The sequence below is a fragment of the Triturus cristatus genome, chromosome 2_1 (assembly GCF_964204655.1).
Source record: "Triturus cristatus chromosome 2_1, aTriCri1.1, whole genome shotgun sequence".
Classification (NCBI taxonomy): domain Eukaryota; kingdom Metazoa; phylum Chordata; class Amphibia; order Caudata; family Salamandridae; genus Triturus; species Triturus cristatus.
Window position 1 is genome coordinate 502,349,844 of NC_140581.1, and position 23,116 is coordinate 502,372,959.

Sequence of the window (23,116 nt, forward strand, 5' to 3'; positions counted from 1 at the left end):
AACTTTCTTACGTTCACCTCTGCATTACATTGCAACCGGCACAAATACACATTTATTATACAACTATGCATTACCTGTGTAGAAAAATCCGGCTTTGGAAAGGACAGCGGCATCTGCATGAGCCTCCTCGGGCCATGTTTTAAAGGACTCCAGTCGAACAAGTTCTTCTTCAAAGATGTTGGATATGACAGGTCCTTCTGCAGTATGATCAGAACCAAGGTAAAATATTAAGCTGCTGACGTTGTGAATGGTAGAAATGTGCGCACAACTGAAAACAGAATACCGCAGTTAAGCCCAATTGTAATAGATTGTGAATAATGTGGCAGTAGAGATAAACCATACTGAGGTAGAAGCAAGCTTTGAGCAGGAGAGAGTACTGCTAATTGTAATATATACATAAAGTCATGAGGTGAAGATGTGTGCAGATTTTAGGGATAGAAAGTAATGCCTTCCAAAAAAAGCAAAGTTTTAAAATGTCTTAGTAGTGCGAAGTGCATTATGAAACTACATGTTGCCTCAAAAACTGTGAAAGATTTTATTGTTCTTTTTCACGTTGGCTGAATCATGGCTGAATAGTCATAGCGTGAAATCAATGTAATAAATAATAACCTGGAAGCTTTTGTGTTAGACAAATGTGATAGTTTTAGATTCGCTACACAGACATAAAGATATACATCAAATATGTACATTTTTGGAAGACTTGTAACATGCTTCTTTCCTGCTCCTCTCAGTATTCTCTACCATCTGCAAGTTCTCAGAGGGGTAGCATATCAAATGAAGGAAGTCCAGGCTCCTGTTTGTGCGAGGCCTGTTCGTTCTGAAGTATTTGAGCCCAGAGAGAGGGTGCTTGGTCTCATCCATTTGTGCCCAAAGATAATCAGAGGACCAAAGTCTATCTAGAGTGCCTTAGGGAACAGAGCATGGTAAGAATATTGGAGTTTACTATTTTACAAACAAAACGCTTGTTGAATCAAAAAAGACTTACAGGAGCTATTGTTCTACATTTCTTCTACAGGTCTATTAACCTGATTGGGAAACAGTTACTTTTCTTTTTTAAATTACCACCCATAGAGTGCTGCCATGGTATGACAATGGAGTAAATATGATAGATGAAGTGCGAGGTAGTCGTTGACCAGCAATACAAAATGTCATTTCCAAGTACAACTTCAAATGGCCTAGCACAAACTTCATTTCCTCAGGTGCAGTTAGCATAGCATCACATGCCAATTGCAGCCACATAAGAGCATGTGTGCAGGCTCTCCTTTTATTTTTACAATTTTTTAGGAAAATTATGTTGGGGGGCCTCGCGGACCACCTCACCCCAGAGACTGTCACCTCCGCGAGGCACACTTTTTAAAAAAAATGAATGCGGGGAAGGCTTTGGGGAGCACACGGAGGGGGCCCTGTGTGCTCCCCTCCTCTATTCATCATATGCCCCCGGGACCTGGCCCACCCCAGAGTCATTGTAAAGCAAGCACAAATTCACAATTATCGCAATTTTGCTGCAATTTTTTTTTTCTAAATGTTTTTATGCCGTGGCGGCGTCCCAGGGGGACCCCAACACCATGATTTGGGGGGAAATATTCCTACCCTGCCCCCCTTTTTTATTTTCACTTTTTGGGGGGATTCGGTGAAGCAGAGTCACAAGATGGCTGCCAACACTGCCTGGTTGAAGTGTTGGCAGCCAATCAGAGCCATGCATTCCCTACACAACCTCGTCTTTTTTCCTGAAGGCTTCGTGACCAAAGATATATCTATCTTTTCCTTCTTAAATTTCTCAAAAACTACTGATCGGATTTGCACCAAATAACAAAAGTACAATCTGCGTAACAACATCTACCTTTCTGCCACATTGGATGTGATTCCGTCCAGCAGTTCGGGCTGTAGATTCGACAATACGTTCCTATGGGAATTAACAATACAAACGCACCCTTATTTTGCGCCCCTATTTCTCGGTCCCCACTGCACGGATCACCCCCAATCTACCCATGACACACACAACCTACTTTGCCACTTTTAGGGAAAAATTCATGAAAATTGGTCAAACGATGCCAAAGTTATAGGCAAGCCAAAAAATCATTTTCCTACGGAAACTAGGTCATAACTACCTATCTGGCGACCACCAGTATGTTATAAATACCATGTACAATTTTTCACAATAATATTACATGAAGTATAATAAATGTCAAATACAAAAACATTTGAGAGGCTTGCTAGTATAAAAAACAAGTATATGAAAAAAATACTAAAATCGATTCCCTTGTCAAAATCAGTTCATACCTGTGTCTTTTTGCAATGACTTCTTAATGGGTGAAGATAAAAACAATTTTCCCTGCAAAAAAGAAAGAAGCAAGATTAATGCTTTCTCAAAAACATATGTTGTATCCTTATGTCACTAGTATGCAGATTTTAAGACGTGCCTGAAGCAAATACATGGAATCCTCTTTATTCTATTAAACAGTGATTTTAACTAACTGCTGAATTTGTGAATTACTTTACCCAGTGCTTAGAAATTGGCTCATTGACGACAGGTATTCCTCAATCAGGAGAGAATTAGTCATCCAGGTTACAGAACTGATTAACACTGCTTATGTTGAACCAAAATAGCTTCTTAAAATTTCTATTATGATATAGCTCAAGGGGGCAGCAATCTCATGCTTCAAATCAGTATTCAGATTACTGTGTCACAAAATATCAAGCCAAAAATTGACATTATAGAAATATCATCTTGTCTATCTACCTCATTAGAGATATTACACCCAGGGGCTCCTCTGCTAAGGCGGAGGAGCCGGGTTGCCCCACTGCTCTTGGAGCAGGTAAAATTAAATGATAACATAGTTATTATCATTTTATTTTTGCAGGTTCGGGGCTGGGTTTGGGTGGGGTGTGGCTGGAGATACAGGGGGAGGAGTGGTTTGCACACTCCAAGTGCCCATGACTGCTTGGCCAGACGTCTTGGCTTGGCCAAACAGTCATGAACACTTTGCATGTTCCCCACCAGGCTGCATTACAAAGCCTGGTGAGGAACATGCCCAGGCCACCAGTTCCCATCTGAGCGCCGATCCACGGCGCTCAGACCATTCACAACGCTGCATTGCAGAGTTGTGATTGGCTTAGGGGAGCCAATCTCAATGTTGCATTGCAGCATTGTGATTGGCTATGCGGAAACTGGGTGCTTCGACTCTAGTCTCGGCCGGCCGAACAAGTGAGTGGTATTTGTTTTTTGTCCCCCCAACACCCCTCCACCCTCATTCCCTGCCCAGCCGCTACTGATTACACCATGAAGTGGCTGGTCATCCTGGAGGCAGGGAAATCCTGTGTCCTTTAAAAATACAATAAACAAACATTATTTTCCCTACATTCTACTCAGAGAGGCATCATATTAAAAATACCACCTGGGACTAGCAAAGATCTAGCAATGAACGCTTTTTGTTTGAAGTTAGTTTTATATGTTTTATTCTTTATTAAGTGTTCCAGGGCATTGCATCAGCACGTGTTCAGTTCTGTTGGTTTAGTCCTGGACTCAGATCTGGTGTTCAGCAGAGCCAGGCACTAGCATATTTGAGTTGATGCAGGCTCCATGCCTTGATATTGCATGTTTACATGACAAGGTGCCGACAGCCTCCTCGCTCCTCCCACTCCCTATGTATGTGCAGTGCCTTGTAAGTGTCCTGGTCCTGATCAGGATGCTATGGCAACCTGTGGCATGAATTACATGTTATTGTAAGACAAGCTGGTATTGAATATCGGGAAATGCGTGATTCAAATGTGATGGAACATTTTTGAGAGCAATGTGCTGACCAGGGACATCAACTTACTAATGGCACTGAGGCTTGTAATATGTTGGAAAGTCCTACAGTAGTACTACTCGCACACTACAAATTCTATTCACAAACCTACGTGCGGAGACTTCCATCTCTCCTATCTTTTCTATGTGGCAATCTCCACCCCAGTTGCGGAGGTCTCTGCACACTTAGGAATATGTATTGGTAGTAAATGTGGAAGAAAGGAGTGGGGAAGGTGCTGGATAATGAGGAACACTAACTACTATATGAGGGGCGGATTAGGGTATGGTAAGGAGGAGTTTAGGGAAATACAAATGTCCACAAACAAAACACTAAACATTTTGCTATTCTCTAACTGTCCTTCTAAAGTTACTACTGCCAAAAAGGACCAAAAACAGTCATAAATCTACTCCAGCCTAGAGTTTCAGTAAGTCGAGCACCACACATGGCAAATCACAGGTACTGTTACTGACTATAGCAAATATTGGAGGCAGGGACTTCGATGAACAACCAACAGGAAATAATGTTAAATAAATCAAATTATTTATGATAAATATATGTGTGTGGGTGTGTGTCCATATATAGCGAGAGGGAGGTTATATTCAAATTTAAATATATATATATTTTTTTTTATATTTTCATATTTCATTTTTGTGTAAAATAATAAACTAAAACCTTTCAACTTTTAGTGAAAAAAGTATTTAAAATAAAAATTAATTAAACAAATAGGTTTCAAAAGACTCAGAACAATTGTTGTGCACCTAAGCCAGAAGGATTGCTACTGTGTTGGCTGACTGTCCTGCTGCTCTGCTGCCCTGCTGCCTGAGTGAAGGTCGGAACCTGCATCTTGAATCCAGGACCACCAGAGGGACTCCAAGGGCTTGCTGGATGGCCTCCTGACCACAGCATCAGAGACAGAAGGCTCCATTCACCTTGCACTCATCACCTGAACTCTGTCTGCTGTAAGTCCTACCCTCCTAAGTGGTGCCACCCCAGTCCTGAACACTTAGAAGTGGGTCTGATGGTGTTCTGCCAGCCTAGCTGTGGTCCCAGGAGAACCGACACTGAACTAACACATCATCTCAGAGAACTCCACATCGAAACCGCAGCTCGACACATCTCTGAAGCAGGACCTTGCATTGCAGTCTGCAGCATCCTTGGAACCACCATTGTGTGACGTATCCTCGACAGTCCTTTGCATCACAAGTCCCTTGTCAACGAAATCCTCAAAGACGATGCAGGGCCTCGCATTACAGCCTCGCATCTTCCCGGAACCGCCACTGCATTACACATCTCCACATCAGGACCCATAATTGCCTCTGTTGTGTGACACATCCTTGATGCGGGATCTTGCATCACTCGGCAACTAGGATTTAAGGAACTCTTGTTCAGTGGGCCTAACTGGGTCCCTGTATCTAGCCCATGATCCACTGCTGTTGGCCTAAACTTGTGACCTTTTCACATCTGGTGCAACCAAATAACCACAGCTGGTGCTTGATATTTCGTATGCTAGGACCCTTGTGGTTCTGGGCAGACTCCAAACAGGAATTACGTAATGTACTTGGAGGTGTTAAGGTGTGGTTATAACGGTTATGACGCAATGAGTGCAGTGTGTGGTTGTATGTTGAAATATAAAGTCGTATGTTGCATGGCTCCGTGAGGGTGTATTTCATTTGCATGCTCCCGGGCTGGGGGGAATGCTACAACTGGCAATGAGTAGAGCATACGTGCCCCGAAGAAATAAGACTGCTCTCCTTGAGAGTTTGCAATGGTACAGCAAACTGCTCATGTGTGCCACGTGCATCCAGGCAAAGCAGTTTGCGAGTGGTGTATGTGGGATCAAAGCCCCACTCCAGCCAATACACATTTAATAAGCCAGTCAGAACCCACAGGTGAGGGCAAAAAAAGAGGCACTGTGCTACGCCATAACATAGGGCCATTATCTATACCAAGCAAATGTTGATAACAGTAACAACCAGGTATGAAGGTAGAAACTTACTTACCGGCACAAGCAAGTGAAGTGCAATACTGTAGTGATTTCCATTCTAGGGCCACTTTGGTTCTCCCTTAGTTTTGCATCTTAGACTTTTTAGGCTGCCTCTGTTCTGCATAGCCACATATTATACATTTGTTTACGCGACATTGTTCTAGGAATATGCTGTACATGTTGTTTGAACAAGGTTGCTCGGAATACATAACATAGTGTACTGTTTTCATTGCTAGTTCAGCAACAGCTCCTAATGTTTTAGACATAACACAGTCACACAGCTGCATCCAACAAAGTAGTTCTTATCATATAAACTGTGTCCCTTCCCTTTGGGGCAGAGAGAATTTTGGCAGAGAGGACTATTCTGGAACAACAGCAGTGCCTGACATGCAGCCCTGCGTAAACTCAGGGGCCTATTACGATGTCGGTGGGACCAACACTGATATGCCATCAGTGTCAGTCCCACCAACATCTCTAAACATTGTCAGACCGCTGTATTAGGTTGGTCATACCACATTGGCCCAGGGACTGATTGACAGCTTTCGATGGGATCAAGGAGCCCGTCGGTGGTTGGTCCGATCGTATTCCCCACAATGGAGGAGTTGTCTTCTCAGGCACCGCCACGGGGATTACAATCCACCTTTCCTCCAGCCATTTCAAGTTGGTTCTTCCGAAGATGAAGAGAAAGGCTTTTCTGGCCCCCCTAAACAGCCTTGCATCGTGTGCCACAGGGTGCAGGGATGTTTGAAAACATTCCTCTTTGCATTGGGGCTTGTGCTGTGGCCATTTTCCAAGTTGCAGCACAAGCCTTAATACAAAGAGGCATGTTTCCACCTCTACAGTGGTCGGATCCTAATTTGGTGGGTGGGACCACCGACTACCTGTCAGTCAGTCCCGTTCCCACAACAATGGCGGTTGGATACTCGTCCGACCACCATTGTACTCGGGCACCAAGTTTACACTCATGATGCAGACTACCTAACTTCATACACCAGGTATGGGGTTTGAGGACAATCACAGAGATCATGTATATATCCTTTTGCTCACACAGTAAGGGTAGACCTAGTCAGATAGATGTTCTGGTCCCCACATCGTGGACAGAATTATGCAGCTGAACGGAGCCAAAGTCTTCTCCCGTCTTAGCCTGAACAAAGGATACCATCAACTCAAGCTGGAAGAAAACTGCAGGTGCATTACTACTTTTTTGAGTCATGGTGATATGTTCAGATACAAAGGACTGAGCTTTGGGGTATCTTCAGCTGCCTTAATATTTCAGGATGTTTATCTGCGGAGTAATTCAGCCTTTCACACATGCTTTTAATTAAGGTGATGACATACTGGTATTTGGAGCAGCACAAAAGGAACATGACAAGGCCCTTACACAAATGTGCCAATTACTTGCTGATGCAGGTCTCACTCTGAATGCGGCAAAATGTGAGTTTTGCAATATCAAACTCAAATTCTTTGGCCATAAATTTAACTGATGGTGTAATGACTATCGACCCGGATTAAGTGCAAGCATTGTCATCTATTTGTACCCCCACAAGATGTAACTATGCTGCGATGCTTCTTAGGCATGACCAGTTATTGCTCAAGATACATTTGTGACTTTGCTACATTGTGTGCCCCATTGACTTAACAAGACAAAATGTCTCATTCCAGTGGTCTCCTGAATGTGACCAAATTTTCAAAGACATAAAAGATGTGATTGAGAATGCAACTGAAATGGCCTAATTTGGCCCCAAGCTACATACGAGATCACAGTAGATGCGAGGCAGGTGAGGGTGGGGCCAATCCTTGCGCAATACAATGGCCATCCGAATGCCCAGAGACATATTGTGGCCTATGTCAGTAGAAGCCTGTCTGAAACAGAACGTGCATACCCTCAGCCAGGAAAGGAGAGTCTGGCTGAAGTGTGGACCTGTAAACATTTTCATGTGTTTTTATATAGGAAACTTTTACTATCATCACAGACCGTCAGGCATTGCTCACTATCTTTATCTTTGGAAATCCGAAAGCTAAGATGCCCCCTCAAATTAAGATGTAGAGGTTGCGACTGCAAGAATACGACTGTGCGATTGTATACAAACCAGGAAAAGATCAATACCCTGCAGATTACATTTTGAAGAGCGCTGCTACATTGCAACAATTCAGCATCCAAAGCAGCTAAAGATTATATACATTTCATTGTGAGGTCCAGCACGCCAGCAGCTCTATCCACTGAGCAACTTATTGCTGCTACGAATGCAGATAAGGACGTGCTCATTCTGAAAGACATCATTACAACACAATCTTGGTAGAAAAGTGTTTGACCCTTTGCTAATGATGCTGAATTCCAAAAATTCAAGAATGTACAGGATGAGTTATCTGTCAACCACGAAGGTATCATACTGAGAAGCTCAAGAATCATCATACCTGTGAACCTGAGACACCAAATCATCGCAGCATTGAAGCCACCAAAGGAGCCCTAACCGACCAAGTGTGGTTCCCTCGCCTAGAAGAACGAGTTGAGAAATAGTTGAAAGTGTGCCACCTTAGTAACTGTTTATCCCTCAAGGTGATGCAGCATCCATTGATTATGTCTGTCCTTTCTGCACAAGCCTGGGAAAGAGTTGCAGTTGATTTGTTTGGGCCTCTAGGAAGTAGACATCATCTCATGGTAGTCATTGATTAATATTCACGTTTTCCTTTGGTGGAAGACTTGTCATCAACAAACCACGCCAAAGTCATAGAGTGGCTTGATGACATCTTTGCAGCGAGGGGCATCCCTGCTATTCTCAATTCCGACAACGGCCCGCCTTTCAATAGCAAAGAATTCAAGGAGTTTCTTGTCCGACTCAATGTCAAGCAACAAAAGAGTACACCTGTCTGGCCCCAAGCCAATGGTGTTATTGAACGATTCATGGACACCCTCAAGAAGTAATTCAGCGAGCATCAATGGAGGAAATAAACCTCAACCAAGCCATGTGTCAAGCCCTTCATGCCTATTGCTCAGCTCATCACTCCACAACTGGTGAGAGTCCTCCCACCTTGCTTTTGAGGACAGCCATCAGAACCAAACTACCACAATGGACATTGGACCGATCAATGAATGCTAACATCAGAAGTGGGTCCCGTGCTCACTGCACCACTGGATTCATGCTAGCCTGGCTGATGAGGGGTGATGCCCCAAAGCCGGTCCCAGGATGCTTGTTTCCGGTCCGGGGAGGACCTGGCTTGGCAGTTCGGGCTGGACTGTTCCCATAAGGAACAGGGTCAAGTCTGATTTGCATATGGCTGGGTCCGAACTGGGGTTGTGTGGTGAGCAAAAGAATGATGGATTAAACCCAGATACTTGTGACTGGGGGGTGAATGTTTGCATTGTTCAGCATTCCATCCATCAATTGTTTCTTTTGCATTGGTCGCCCTGAATGGGAAGGGTATGCCCAGACGTGGGTGCCGTGCTCACTGCGCCACTGGATTCAAGCTAGCCTGGCTGATGCGAGGTGATGGCCCTTAACGGGTCCCAGGATGCTTGTTTCCGGTCCAGGTTGGACCTGGCTTGGCAGTTCGGGCTAGACTGTTCCCATAAGGAACAGGGTCAAGACTGATTTGCATATGGCAGGTTCCAAACTGGGGTGGCCTGGTGGGCAAAAGAATGTTGGATTAAACCCAGATCCTTGTGACTGGGGGTAAATGTTTGCATTGTTTAGCATTCCGCCCATCAATTGTTTCTTTTCCATTTGTCGCCCTAAGTGGGAAGGGTATGCCCAGACGTGGGTCCCGTGCTCACTGCGCCACTGGATTCAAGCTAGCCTGGCTGATGAGGGGTGGTGCCCCAAAACTGGTCCCGGGATGCTTGTTTCCGGTCCAGGAAGGATCTGGCTTTGTAGTTCAGGGTGGACTGTTCCCATAAGGAACAGGGTCAAGACTGATTTGCATATGGCTTGGTCCAAACTGGGGTGGTGTGGTGAGCAAAAGAACGATGCATTGTTCAGCGTTCCATCCATCAATTGCTTCTTTTGCAAGGTTCATGTCACAGACAATTCTCAAAAGTACAAGATGAAGACATATGCTGATCAGCACCGAAGTGCCCAGGAAACAGTCTTTGACAAAGGGGACTAGTTACAGGTCGAACAGAAAAGGAAGTGAAAAACGGTCACTTCCTTTGATTTCGACCCTTCGAGGGTTGTAACGTGGAAAGGACACAACCCGGAAAGTTAATCACACTTTAAATACTGTGTCATCGGTGCCTAATGGAGATGCACTTCAACTGCCTTATACCACCCAATCTGGCAGACCAGTGTTGAAGCCTCAACAACTCATTGAGGAACTATGATGTTATTGCTGTCTGCACTTTTTATTTAGCAAAGGGAGAGATGCAGTGTCTTGATATTACGTGCGTTGGGACCCTGTAGTTCCAGGCGGACTACCAAACAATAACTATGTAATGTACTGGGGGGTGTTAAAGTGTTGTTCTAAAGGTTATGACGCAATGCGTACACTGTGTGGTTGTATGCTGAAGAATAAAGAAGTATTTTGCAGAGCTACATGTGTGGCATATTGTATTTTCATGCTCCCAGGCTAGGAAGGACACTACAGGCGCTTTGTGCTTCTAGGCACTATTTATACTTAAATCTTTAAAATTGTAAATCTTCCGTTCTACTGATTGGATCTTCATTGTTTTGGTGTCAAATAATTTAATAAATGTTACTCTATTTTCTAAATCGGTGTGGGATTTTTCTTGTGTTGTGTTTTCACTTGATTAGTGTTTGAAGCGCTGCATAAATTCTTTATACATTGCCTCTAAATGAAGCCCGACAACTACAAGGGTTAAGCAAAGGTTAATTTGGGGTTTGCCTGCGTTTCACCCTGGCAGAGATTGTGGTTCCTGCTTGAGTAGGGTTCCACCACCCTTTAACCAGTAATCCAATTTCCGACAGTGACTGTCGCCAAATGTTCGCAAGTTAAAAGGTATGTAATATGTCCACCTTACAAGGGGTGAGAATAATGTGAACATGACATTTCCCCCCAAATGAGGGTCTGATGTTGAAGATGACCCATCATTCAACTCTCCACAGTAAAGCAAGATTGAGGATTAGGGAGTAAACGCATCTGCACAAAGACCCAGAACTTGTTTTAAAGTATTTAAAGGTGATGCTCTTGGGTGCTGGTACCCCAGCCGCCCCCCCCCCCTCCGAAATTGAAAGATAAAAAGGGCTGGTACTCACTATTTAAAAGTACCTGTTTGCTAATAAGAAGTGCTGGTACTCTCTCATTATAAGTATTCAACCCCTTCTGAGAAGGGCAGGTACCCGCCCAGTCAAATTAAAGTGCAGGTACAATCTGACTGTACCTGCCCATTTAAAGCATTGCCCCCCTGCAATCAGTAGGTGACCAGCTACCAAAGAGATGAGATTCTGGCAAATTAAGAAAGTGACTGACAACGACAGAGTGTCTGTGGGAAGCATGACTGTGAACACCTTTCTCCACCCTAAAGTCCAGGACTTTATCTGAGGGACTGCAAAAGGATTTGTCCTACAATTTGCAAACGTAAAATGTGGTGCGGACTCAACATTTCTTGAAACATTAAAAAAGAGCCTATCATGAAGGCTGATGTAATGATTCAGGAGTTTACATTGCAGTCACTCAGGTGGAGAGAGAAGCTCACTCCTGCAATCTGTATTCTCAGTCCATTCCTCAGGACATCTAGACTCTTTCATCTGGGTAAGCTTTCCAAATAGCAGCTGCTGGAGGCCCAGCCCCTTAACTGACAGGCACACTTTGGCTGGGGCAGAAAAGTTTTAAATATCTACTGACCAGCTGTGCTGAACTATTAGAGAGATTATGTACAGTGTTTGGGTTTGAAACAAGCCCATTTTGTAAATAGTTTTCAGATCATTATCTTTGAACTACAGTCTTCAGCTAGGGACTGGAAAACTGGAAAAGCATTTTTACGTGCATAGTTGTCAGGGTCTCCTCCACCCGGCCTGTTTGATCACAACTGTCCCTGGGCTTGACTTTCCCAGAACCAGTCAATACTTCTCCAGTCAGATGCACCATAGTGCAAGGATGTGTGCGCCCCTTAAAGTTTTGTAATGAAAGGTGACCCTTCCAGTAAAAAAATCTATGCCCTACATCTTTTCCCACTTTGTATTTGTGTTCTACAATGCAGCACACATGCAAGGTTGGGAAAAAGGATAAATAAAGAAATTCTCCTTTTTAACACCTGCTTTGAGGAGGCTTAAGGTTTTGGCCCTGTTAGAAGGTGGTTCTGACACTATGGGCCGCCCGGATTTTTTTGCTTTTTGAACGCCTAATTGTTGAGCTTTCACTGTGGGGGAGCCTCATAAGTGGGGACTCACCCACAGTGAATTCAGGATGTAAGAGACTGCATGGGGATTTTACTGGTGTCCCCCTGGCTTGTCCAGGCCGCTGCGCAACAGCTGGAGTATGGGGCACCAAACTGGTTACATGCAGACACATGTGTACATGCGTGTGCACACGTGTAGGGGCTGCGCAGGGGAGATTCCTAGCCTGCGCAGTCCAGGAGCAGGCACAAATTGAATGGTGTGGCAGGACTTATGCAGAATTGGGTGGTGACATGGAATAGGCTTTATACACTGGGAAGAAACATGCCAGGGAAAGTCTGTGTGTTTTACTGTGTTTTCACTTCATTATTCCCCTATGGGAATGTGGAGCCTATGGGCTAGACTAACTTCCATTAGGCCTACAGATTCCAGACACGCGCTTAAGTCCACTGTAGCGGATGTGAAAATAAGTATTCTGCAGAGTCCAAAGTCATATATGTACTGCTTTTGGGTCATCCAGAACTGTCATATTTCTCTGAGCCAGCCATGACCAGACGCAGGCTGAGGGTTGACCTCAGCTGGATGGATTGATAACCTTTCTTCCACAAGTGAGGGCCTCCTCTCCATGAAGAGATGATGGGTGGGGCTACAGGCTCATCCATCACTAGGTGCCAGGCACCAGGCTGCACCAAGGAGGGAAGGCAGCGTGGGGGGAAGGGGCTTCAGAGACATGTGGCCAGAGACCCTGGGCGACGCCTTTTGAACAAGCCCAGAGGCTGGACAAGAAGGAGGGAGCAGGGGCAGGGAAGTGAGGTGTCGATGTTTGATAGGACCAACAGAGACTTCCTGCCAGCCCCCTACTCAACTTTTAAAAAGTGCTTGCACAGGAAGAGAAGCTCTCTCTGGGGTGTGGTCTGCTGAGGCTGAAGGTGCTGGAGCCTGGTGCAATGGGAAGTTGGAAGGAGAGACCCCCTGACTGCCCCCAGGACCCTATCAGCACCAGAAGAAGAGCCCAGGACCGGTGCGCAGAAGCAGTGGCCTCTGCGCAGGGAGAAGAGAGGCCAAGGAGGAAAGCCTGGCGAAAGGCTGGCGCAGGGAGCCAGTGAAGACAGCTCCCTGCTGAATCCACCCTCTTGGAGACCCAGAGGGCGAAGGAGAGTGCTCCCAGTGGCTGAGGGACGCCACCAGGAGCAAGAAGACGCGGAAATGGGACAGATCGGACCCCCAGGGACTGAAATATGGCCCCCGGAAGGTAGGCAACTGTTGACCCCTAAGAAGACCGACGACGAAGCGCGTGGGGCTCCGCCGCTGGTCTCAGAGATGCACCCGGGGTGGGTCAGGTCACGGGGGCTGCCCCCAAGAGAAATAAAGCCGAGGTGCGCCGTTGCGCACCCCGTGAAGGTGCCACCGCGGGGTGCCAGGAGCCCACCCTGGTCCCCGCCGAAACCGAAGCCCGGGAGCGCCGTCGCGCTCCCCGTGAAGGAGGGGGAGGGGCCCGGGATCCCAACTCCGGGACCCGTACGTGCAGCGGAAGTCGGGGGCGCCGTCGCACCCCTCCGTGAATACTGACAAGGGGCCCGGGACCCCATCTCCGGGCCCCGATGAGCGAGCGGAAGGCGGGGGGTGCCGTCGCACCCCCGTGAAGTTGTGGCCCCGCCAAAGACGAGGTGTGCAGTCGCGCACCCCGTGAAGATATGCCAAAGGGGGCCTGGGACGCCATCTCCGGGCCCCGACGTGCAGGATGGCAGGTGGAGTGCCGTGGCACTCCCCCGAAGACTCGCCGGTCCTCCTGCAGCCGCCGCGTCTGCCCGCCGGAGCAGGCAGCCCAGAAGAGCAGCGCTGGCTCCCACGGCCGCACACAAGAGTGCGGGCTGCGGGCCAGCCTGAGCAGCTGGGGGTAGGCTCCCCAGGCTGCCCCCACCTCAAGCTGTGCCAAAGCTGCGGAGGGCCCGGGTGGGACCGGGCCTCCGCAAAGAGGAAGGAGAAACGGTGTCCGGGGCCCAGGTGGGACCGGGCCCGAAACCTGCAAAAGCGGTCTGGGGTGGGCTCCCCGAGCCGTCTTACTCACCTGGGGGTCCAGGTGGGACCGGACCCTCCAACGAAAGTCAAAGGCGGCCGGAGGCACACTTGCGGCTCTCCCCAACGCAGCGGGAGAGCCGCTGCTATAATATTCACTGCAAAAGAGGAATCGCCCCATAATGCCTTGCAGGCCTAGACTGGCCTGCAAGGAAAAAACTGCTTTTTCTCTGCTTGTGGTGGCCCCAGGAGGACGGGGTCACCACCATACATGTGCCAAGGTGCTGAGGGAGCTGCTGGAGAAGCGCAGCCTCCCCCCCAGCATGAAGAGGAATCCCTCCCTAAGTCACATGGGGACTCGAAAAGAATAACCCCTCAAGGGCTCGGTCAAATTTTATACACCTTCTAGGCTGGAACTTTTGTTCTGCAGCTGAGGGTGTGTTGAGAAGTGCACCACGGAGTGAAGGACTGAGTGGGGGATGTTTGGAGAAAGGCATCCCTGGCGGTGAAGAGGAGTAAATGCACTGAAATGCATTAACTAATGTTTTTTTTTTTTTAGAGGGACTGACGTTCACGTGTGTGAAGTACTTGTGTAAGGTGATGTTAAGCTAAATGGAGTTATGCTGCTGGACCTTCCTGCTAGGGGTCTGGCTGTATTTACGTAATCCCATGCTTTTACCTGTGATTCCTGTAAAAGAGAAGTGTAGTTGCCAGGAGTACTCCTTTTGAAGGGACAGTAAGTTACATGTGTAAGGAGATGTCATAAGTCAAGTCGGGTTATGTTGCCAGACAGTCCTGCTAGGGTGTCTGGCTCTATGTGCGTAATTCTGTGATTTCATCTGTGATGCCTTTAGGGGCTGTAATTACAATGTATTCAAATGATCAACCAAGGTGATGAGTACTGTCATTCACAAGTGTGCGTAAACATGGAGTCTTGCTGCTGCACTTAGGTGAAGACCCCACACTGCTAGCCCTTAACATATAGAGGTGCATACTTTATGGTCAGTAGGAGATGCTCAGTCAGGGTCATGTGTCACCAAGGCAGGTGTACCCCTTTTTAATGCTTGTTGGGGTAATGGGGTGGCTCGCCACTGGGATTGTGCCAGTGCGCTGGGCCCTCGCTTCAGGTTATGTTCAACTAACTGCATTGGGGGCAAGTTGATGTGCATACATGGGAGTGGTGGTACTAGACCCCACCCCCCTTGCGGGAGGGGTGGAGATGTTATGCAATGTCACAAAGTAATTCCAACAGCTTATGTATATTTGTAAATTGGTGCATAGTATTGAGTAGTGTGTGTGTTTAATAAATGTACTCTTACTTTTATAAAGCAAAGTACAGACTGGACAATAAATTATTGAGTGTTATTTTTGCGCACCTGCAAATGGCAATTACTAGCCTACACCACCTCCCTTGAGTAAGCCTCAGACTGCTCTGCAACGCTACCCTCTGAGAGTCAGGCCTTACAATTGGGTGTTTGGTTCCCAGTGAAGGACAAATGTAGTCATGTTATTTGTGCAGGCCTCACAGATGCTGCCTCGTTTTCCAACAGGCCCACATCCCTGTCTACCAATGTTAGTACACAGGGATTTGCAACAAAACCCATTGGTGGTTGCATGGGAATGCCAATGTACCACGCATTGAACGTCCACTTGATGCAATGTAGCGCAAAGTAACCCAAAGCGCAACTTTGCCTTACTTTGAGATACTTTCCAATGCAAATCCTGATTTGTATTTGATAGTAAATCCCATCCCAACACTTTGCCCGGGGTTTTCATCACAAAAGTGATGCATAACCGGCGCAAGGAGTTTTGGCTAGGTTGCAGGGCCATGAACAGAAAGTGCGTTGTTCATATTTCGTGCAGGGATTAGTGTGACCGTGGAGTATCTGTTGTGCTTAACTGAATAGGACATACAACCAAGTTTGAGCCTCCTGTGTGTAGATGGTACTCATAATGAAAGAGCCTGCCGGGAAGGTATGTAAGTCATAGGAACATTACTGAGGTCAGGCTTCTCTGCCCACATTATGTTTCATTCTTCCCTGAAGGAGTTACTGCACACTCTTTTGTGTAGGAACTTAGTGGTAAGGCCTTTCTGTCTTATATGCCTTTTTCTCAGAGTTTCCTGGCAGGGCACATCCATGTCCATCCCCTCTTCCTGAAAGGCTTGAATGACAAAAGCCTTTAGCCGTACAAGTCTGCTAGTAATAAACAAAATGCCAGTAAATGCCTGGCACCTGCTTCAGGGCGGCTCTCTGGAATTCACATCTGCAACACTAGGATAAACACTAGGCAGAAAAGCAGGTCAGTGTGCTAATGTTTTCATTGACCGGTGCCAGGACTGATACAGAATTGTGGATGAGAAATGAGCACGAAAGCCAAGATCCCTGATTGTTTGCTCCCTTCTCATGTGGGGATCACCTGGACAAGACCCCTGCAGGCAGAACTAGAGACTGCATGGACAAGTAGGAACTGCCTGCAGGAGAAAGAGGATTGCCACACTCCATCTCGTGAGGAGTCATCAGCCTAGCTGCATGATTGGCTAAGGAGCTATGCAATGAGCTTGGGTCCTAATATTGAGGAAGAAGCTGTATCTGCAACTTGAGGATCGAGGCCAATGTGTGGTAAGAGGGGTGAAGATGTGTGCATTTGCAGGACTTCACTGCCTAGAAAAGGACATCACCAGGGCCAACAGGCCTTTTATTCCACCGGGCACTTCACCTGTGGGCTGGTGCCCTTGGAGGCCAATTCTGAGAGCCAGAGGCCACTGCTGGTGCCTCTGTTACTTTCCACAGCTTCCTGCAACTAATTACAGAAGGCACAGGAAAGCTTTGATAATCAGAGAAGAGAGGGAGGCGGGAGGTAGAATGGATGGATGGATGGAAAGATACAGGTGGCACAATTTGATGAAAGGAGTGGGGCTGGTTTAAGCATTGTTGTCAGGGCTGTTTTTGCCCCCCCCCCCCTTATCCATCCCTGGACATCACAGCTGTGCATGAAGGACAAAGAACACTAACCATCTGAAGTGGCCTCTAAACCAAGCTGCTGTGCTAAGTAAACCTCTCCAAGCTGCATCGGAACCAATAGCTTGTGGAACAATCTTCATTTCAAGTTCCTGCTTTACTACAAGTTCTGTTCACTCTTACCACCCATACCTGGAGGGCTAGGAACACTATAGACAGAGGAAAAACTAAACTGTGACTGACAGTTTTCCAGTTATGCCCCTTTTGAAGGGAGGCAGTCCAGTACAACACCAACACGATATGTGCTTGCTCATTGCATCACTCTTTGAGATGTAGGGAGTGCCTACTGTGTTCACCGTGACTGCAAGGTACCAGAAGAAATGGCTGCCTATGATTGAGAGGTACTTGGGCCTCACTTGGGTAGCCCTGTGCTGATAGGTCCCCTGGGTCTTCAGGAGTATTGCACAATCACTGTTGCATTACCGAGCACTGGAGAAGGGTAACGAGCAGGGTGGATGAAGTTGCTGTCTGACCGTTCAGCAAGGAGAGCTTCTACATCATCAACTGTGAGCAGGTTGGCCTGGAGATAGCACAGGATAGCCATGAAGAATAAGCATTACACCTGAGAAAGTACTGGCTGGCCCCAGAGGTCTCTGAGGCAAGAAGAAAATCATAGATAGAAGTACGGGAGTCGCCTAGGTATGGGAGGATCCTCACCAACCACTTTGGATGGCCACAAGGAAGGCATCAGCATGGACCAGATGCTCCCAGTGCAGGGCCGAAGGGCTCCACTCTGATGGGCTGATTCAGCATTTGGTCTGCCATATTTAGAGATCACCGCCGGTGCAGAGGTAATCTCTGTGCTTTCAGAGGAACCGCCATAATGGTGGGTACTCTGGAGACACTTCAGCTTGGTGCATGGCCGCTGTCTTTCAGGTGGAAGCACCACACTTTTTTGTTCTTCAAAAATAAACTTCCAAAGCAGGAGTTTGTTTTGGAAAAACAAAAGCACTAAGAAGACACAACACCCTGGACGTTTTCTCCTATGGTATGACAGTCAGTTTTCTTTTTTTTTTCTGTCTGGAACCGCCAGGTTTTTCCTGGTAGTGACGGACAGAAGAAAAACACCAGACCGTCTGCTCTAAATAGGCCAGGCACACTTATGTCCTTATGCCAACTTGCCCTACTCCATCAGGCTGTCAGAGTGACCTTTCCAACAGCAAATCCAGCAGGGGCACCACTTTCAGAAAGATGATGGTCTGCCCAACTCTATATAGAGCGGGCGCACCAAGGGTTTGACTGACAGGGTACTCTGCAACGTTTGTGCGGAGTGCCCTATCTGCCAAATCTAAATCAGCCCTTTAGTCTCCCAGGAGGGAATAAGCAGGTACCCATGAGCAGAAGGGCACCTGCTTGAAAATGTTGCAGCAGACAGACACTTGCAAACTGTTGTCAAGTCTAGATGTGTTGCAAGGTAACCAGTAAAGAAAACAGGAGTCACAAAGGATTTACAGCTACCTTGGAACAATAATTGAGTCTAACTGTAATTAAGCTTTGGGTTTGACACCCATGTGTTTTTAGATCTGCCCAGAAGACTGTTAGCCTTATTATAAGAGACCTTCCATTAATAATATTCCATAAAATATTAAGTTCACCTAAAGTGTGGTTTTCATCTCTAGTGAGTGACCTCATATTAAGATTGAGATGTTCACTGCCCAAGATAGTAGACCTTTAGTTTGTATTGTGGAAAGTGTTATGCCAAAGGCAATAGGCACTTCTATTGCCTTTGTGAAAGCACTATTGTGCAGATGGGTTGCTATAGGCTTGTATAAGGTATATTGCTGGTTTGGTTTTCAATATAAGGACCTGCAAGTACGCAATTTGTCACTAGTACATCAGAGATACTCTACACAGACTAGGTTCGGGAGGGTAATTTGCTCCAGTGAGATTCCATTAGGGTATGGAATTAGCAACTTGGTTATCTGTGAGGTCTTCCAGTAGGAGGGTGATTAATTCGGAGAAAACGTATTTTGGTTCTAGATAATTTTACCATGTGATCTTAATTTGGGGATTCAAGAGTCAACATATATTCTTCATATCATTTCATGATTTGATAAAGCTAATGTGTACATATATAAAATGACAAATGTTGCAAACATTGGACTAATAATCCATGATACAGGAGACTTGCGCTTACTCATCCTTATAGACTTCTCTGCAGCATCTGATACAGTCGAACGCGCTACTCTCATCAAAATACTTAAAGTAACTAAGGATCTATCTGGTACAGTCCACAAATGGTTTTAATCTTACTTACAGAACTACCACCAGCTAATAAAAACCAGCAACACGGTATTTAATCCTTCTTCTATGAAACAAAGAGTGTCTGGGGTTCACTCGTATCCCTTTACTCTTTTTTTAGGCTCCATTCTAAGGCACACCAAAAATGTATATCCTTTCTATGTTGATGATATGCAGCTCTACATGAAACGTACCACACTCAGTGACATCTCTCCTCTTCCCCTTACTCTCAAGGCCCGCACCTGTATGAAGATCCACTTACTTAAACAGAATTATTTACAAACTAGAATTCTTGCTGGTTCCCATACCTAATTGTTCGGTTCCTACTTATTCTTAGCTGGGTTCCCTCTTCTAGATTGCAAGCCTGTGACCACTGATTTCATCAAGTCACTGAGATTCACACTTGATTAAAAAAAAAACCTCGATATTCAGGAACATATCAGCGCTCAAGACAAATCACAAAACTTCATCTTCAATTTCTTAGAAGTGTCAAACGTTTCATTACTGAACTTAATTTTAAAATGGTGCTACTTCTATCGATATTGTGATTCATTGCTCTCGGGAATACCCAAAATACACCTTTCCTCTCGCTAGGCAGCACTGCATGTGCCAACATGACTGGCATCCAGAACGAATCACTTTGATCACATAACTCCTGTGCTCATCACCGTACAATGGGTGCTCATTGAAGAAAGGAGCTTATTTAAACTGGCATTGTCTGCCCACAAGGTTCTACATTCAGAAGTTTACAATCAGCATGACACTAAAACTCAAGATCTCAGGAGGCTTGTTGTAATGAATATACCGCTTCATCATTCCAATCAGGAAAAAAAGTGTATCCTTAGCAAGCATACTCTCCACTACTTCCAGGCCCTCCAATGGCATCTCTTGAATCCTCCTTCTCCCGCTATAATCCATCACGACTTCAGTGTTCATAGAACATTCACAACCAGCCCCATGCCCGATGTAACCTCTTCTTCAATCAAGATACCACACACTTTCCTCCTTCACCTTTCTTAACCTGTGACAGAACTAAAAACAAATAATAGAAAACTCAACTTATTTCACAGTAAAATACTTGCTAAACCATCCTGTTAAGAAGTCTTTCGGGTATATTTCTTAACAGAACAATGCTTGCAACAATTATCTTACTAATCAGCCTTTTAACCTTCCCATTGTGCTGCAACATCTCTTGTGTCTTCCTACTACATCATCATTTCTGACTTTTGTTCTTTACCTCCTCCTTTTCTCTATCTTTTCCCACTCTGCGTTCTGACTCATGTGTCTCTGTTATCACTTTAACCACTCTACTTAAGTTCCAAATATGTCAGTTCTTGGAGAGTGTTTTAAACAATTTTGTCACTTTTAATGACCTGGTTTATGTTGAACATTTAGTACTTCCCACCAGGGGTCTACTCTTGGTGAAAAAATGTAATGCCACTGAGACACCAGGAGTTTTCTCCCGGTGTGTGGCGAACAGTGGTTGTTTTTCCTGTCTTGTAGCACCAAGCTGGGCAAACATTTGCAGAGGAACAAAAGGCTGACAGGCCAAACGAAGGGCCACAATAAATAGGCTTTACCAGTGCCATGTCCGCCGACGTTCAGGGTCTTTCTGATGGGGGACCTCTAAATGAGGCAGTGGACATGAGGGACGGGGGAACATGGCAACTGGACCTTTTTCCCATCACCACCCAGCTCTTAAGAAATCCCTTTAACCAATTACATGCTCAACCTCATTCGAACTTTCCCTGCATATTTTCTGGCAAACTTAAATAGTTAATCAGAAACCTTCTCTTAGGTTGCAAATTAATTCTATGAAGGACTTCCTACCGTCACTCCCGCAAACCCACTGTAGCTCCCAATATACTGTGCGATCTCATCTTGGGATTTCTCACTTTGAAGAAATGAGCACCTGAAAAAAAACGGAATCAGTCATGTATGTGATCCACAGGCAAACGTTTTGAAAATTTCTGCACACCCAGACATTTTTCAAGAAAATGCACTTATCTAAATTTGAAAGCCACCCAAGGAATTATAAACCCAATCAGCCCATCGCCTGTAAAACAACTAACGGTAATCGCGCAAAATCCTTAGGGAGAACTTGGAACTGAATTCATGATCCACTAAATTTACTGGTGCATTAACAAGCCCATGGACGTTAGATGTCAACACATTAGAGTCAAGCCTTGTGGTCCGATGTTGCAGTCACCCGCCACCCCCCTTCTCCAGCTCAACCGTACTGCCTACTATAAGCACAAGAGCTAAGTATAGTCCACTAGGTGCACGTAAGCATGTTTATCATCAAATATTATAATAAACTCTTACCTCATCTCCATCAGCACTTCATCCTCTCACCGCTGCACAATCCTTTGTGTACTCTTCTAGTCCATGGCATTCTCTACAACAGTGGTATGGGTTGTATACTGTTGTGCCTTAAACGTAAGTACTAAGAGATTCTCGTTTGACCTTTTTATGGAATGCTTTCCCTCTCATTACTTTCAGGTTGCCTTTTTGCTTATTTGAGATATTGTACTTTATTTGATTACAGTTTTACTTACTTTCAGTGACCAGATGCCCTTTGTGCCCTGGTTCGTGCCAAACGAGAAATAAAATTGCACCATGCTGCTGCCTGGCTTTCTCACCCATGTCATGAATGGGATAGGGGGCTAACTGTGGAGGACTCCAGACTTTCTGACAAAACAATGGCGATCAAGAGTCGTCACTGACAGCATCCTGAGTGCCTCTTTCTGAAAGATTATTTTCGAGAAACAATGGTTCTTATTGGGGATACACGTAATCATAAAATAACACAAGGCAACAATGGCTGTATAGTAGTGTATACAACTGTGCTATTTAGGAACGTGGTGGAGTGGCGTTCTTAAGCAACTGACTGTTCTGCGCTGTGTCTAGGCCTCCCTGAGGGCTTTGACACTGAACTTGCCTGTGAACAATCTGCTTTGCCCTGGCTTATTTACAAAGCCTGCCTGCCGCTACCTGTAGCTACACGGATTGTCACCTTTGAATTGTGTTTGCACGCATTTCATAATGATGCCTTCCCTCCCACTTTATGTATTGTATTACAGTATTGCGCTCTCCTATTATCGACTTCCTACATGTCACACCCTCATGTTGTGATTAGCAGCAGGTGACACCCTTGTTCTGTTGCTCATACGCCCTCTTAGAAAGGTTCAATTGGGCATTGCAGCCTCGTTGTTTCATATGTTTTATTATCTTAGCCTAACTAACCCTGTATCTAGGGTGACCAGGCGTCCCGGTTTTCCTGGACAGTCCCGGTTTCTTACCAGCTGTCCCGGCAGATTTCAGGAAATTTAGCTCCTGTTCCGGTTTTTAGAGAGGGTCGACTGAAAACGATGGGTGGTGCTTTTTTATGTTTTACATAGCAGTTGTTTCAAGAAAGCAGTTTAATTAACAGGTAAGCTACTGGGTTTAAAAAAATGCATTTTATGTATATTCTAACTGCCTGTTCTGTAATTTTCTGCTGAGTCATTCTGTCCGCTCGCTCATTATAGTCAAACCCCGTCACGCCACCCACTATTACCATTCATTGGCACCCCCAGTTTGATGGCTCAGGTGTTCGTCTGTCATGGCACCACCATGAACTGTATACAAGATGGAGCGCTTGGCGCGTCTGTCTACATGGTTACAGTAACAAGGTCTGGCTTCACCTCGCTGCACCGCCTGCTTTCTGTCCCAACTGGGCTGGAACGACCTCCGTCAGTGTCAGTGTTTAAGAATTTCTCCGCGTCTTCCTTTGTC

General features: G+C 45.8%; 1 protein-coding gene across 2 annotated transcripts in view; it reads right to left on the bottom strand.

The window, feature by feature from the left end:
• LOC146865550 (baculoviral IAP repeat-containing protein 1-like) overlaps positions 1 to 23,116 on the bottom strand; it is a 649,379-nt gene that overhangs the window by 549,880 nt on the left and 76,383 nt on the right. For both annotated transcript variants that reach the window (XM_085632368.1, XM_085632367.1), the window contains exons 4-6: positions 21,170 to 21,251; positions 2,281 to 2,332; positions 75 to 197 (exon numbers count right to left, since the gene is read on the bottom strand). In XM_085632368.1, coding sequence (XP_085488494.1) covers positions 75 to 197; positions 2,281 to 2,332; positions 21,170 to 21,251 — 257 coding nt within the window. The remainder of the gene's footprint in view (positions 1 to 74; positions 198 to 2,280; positions 2,333 to 21,169; positions 21,252 to 23,116) is intronic.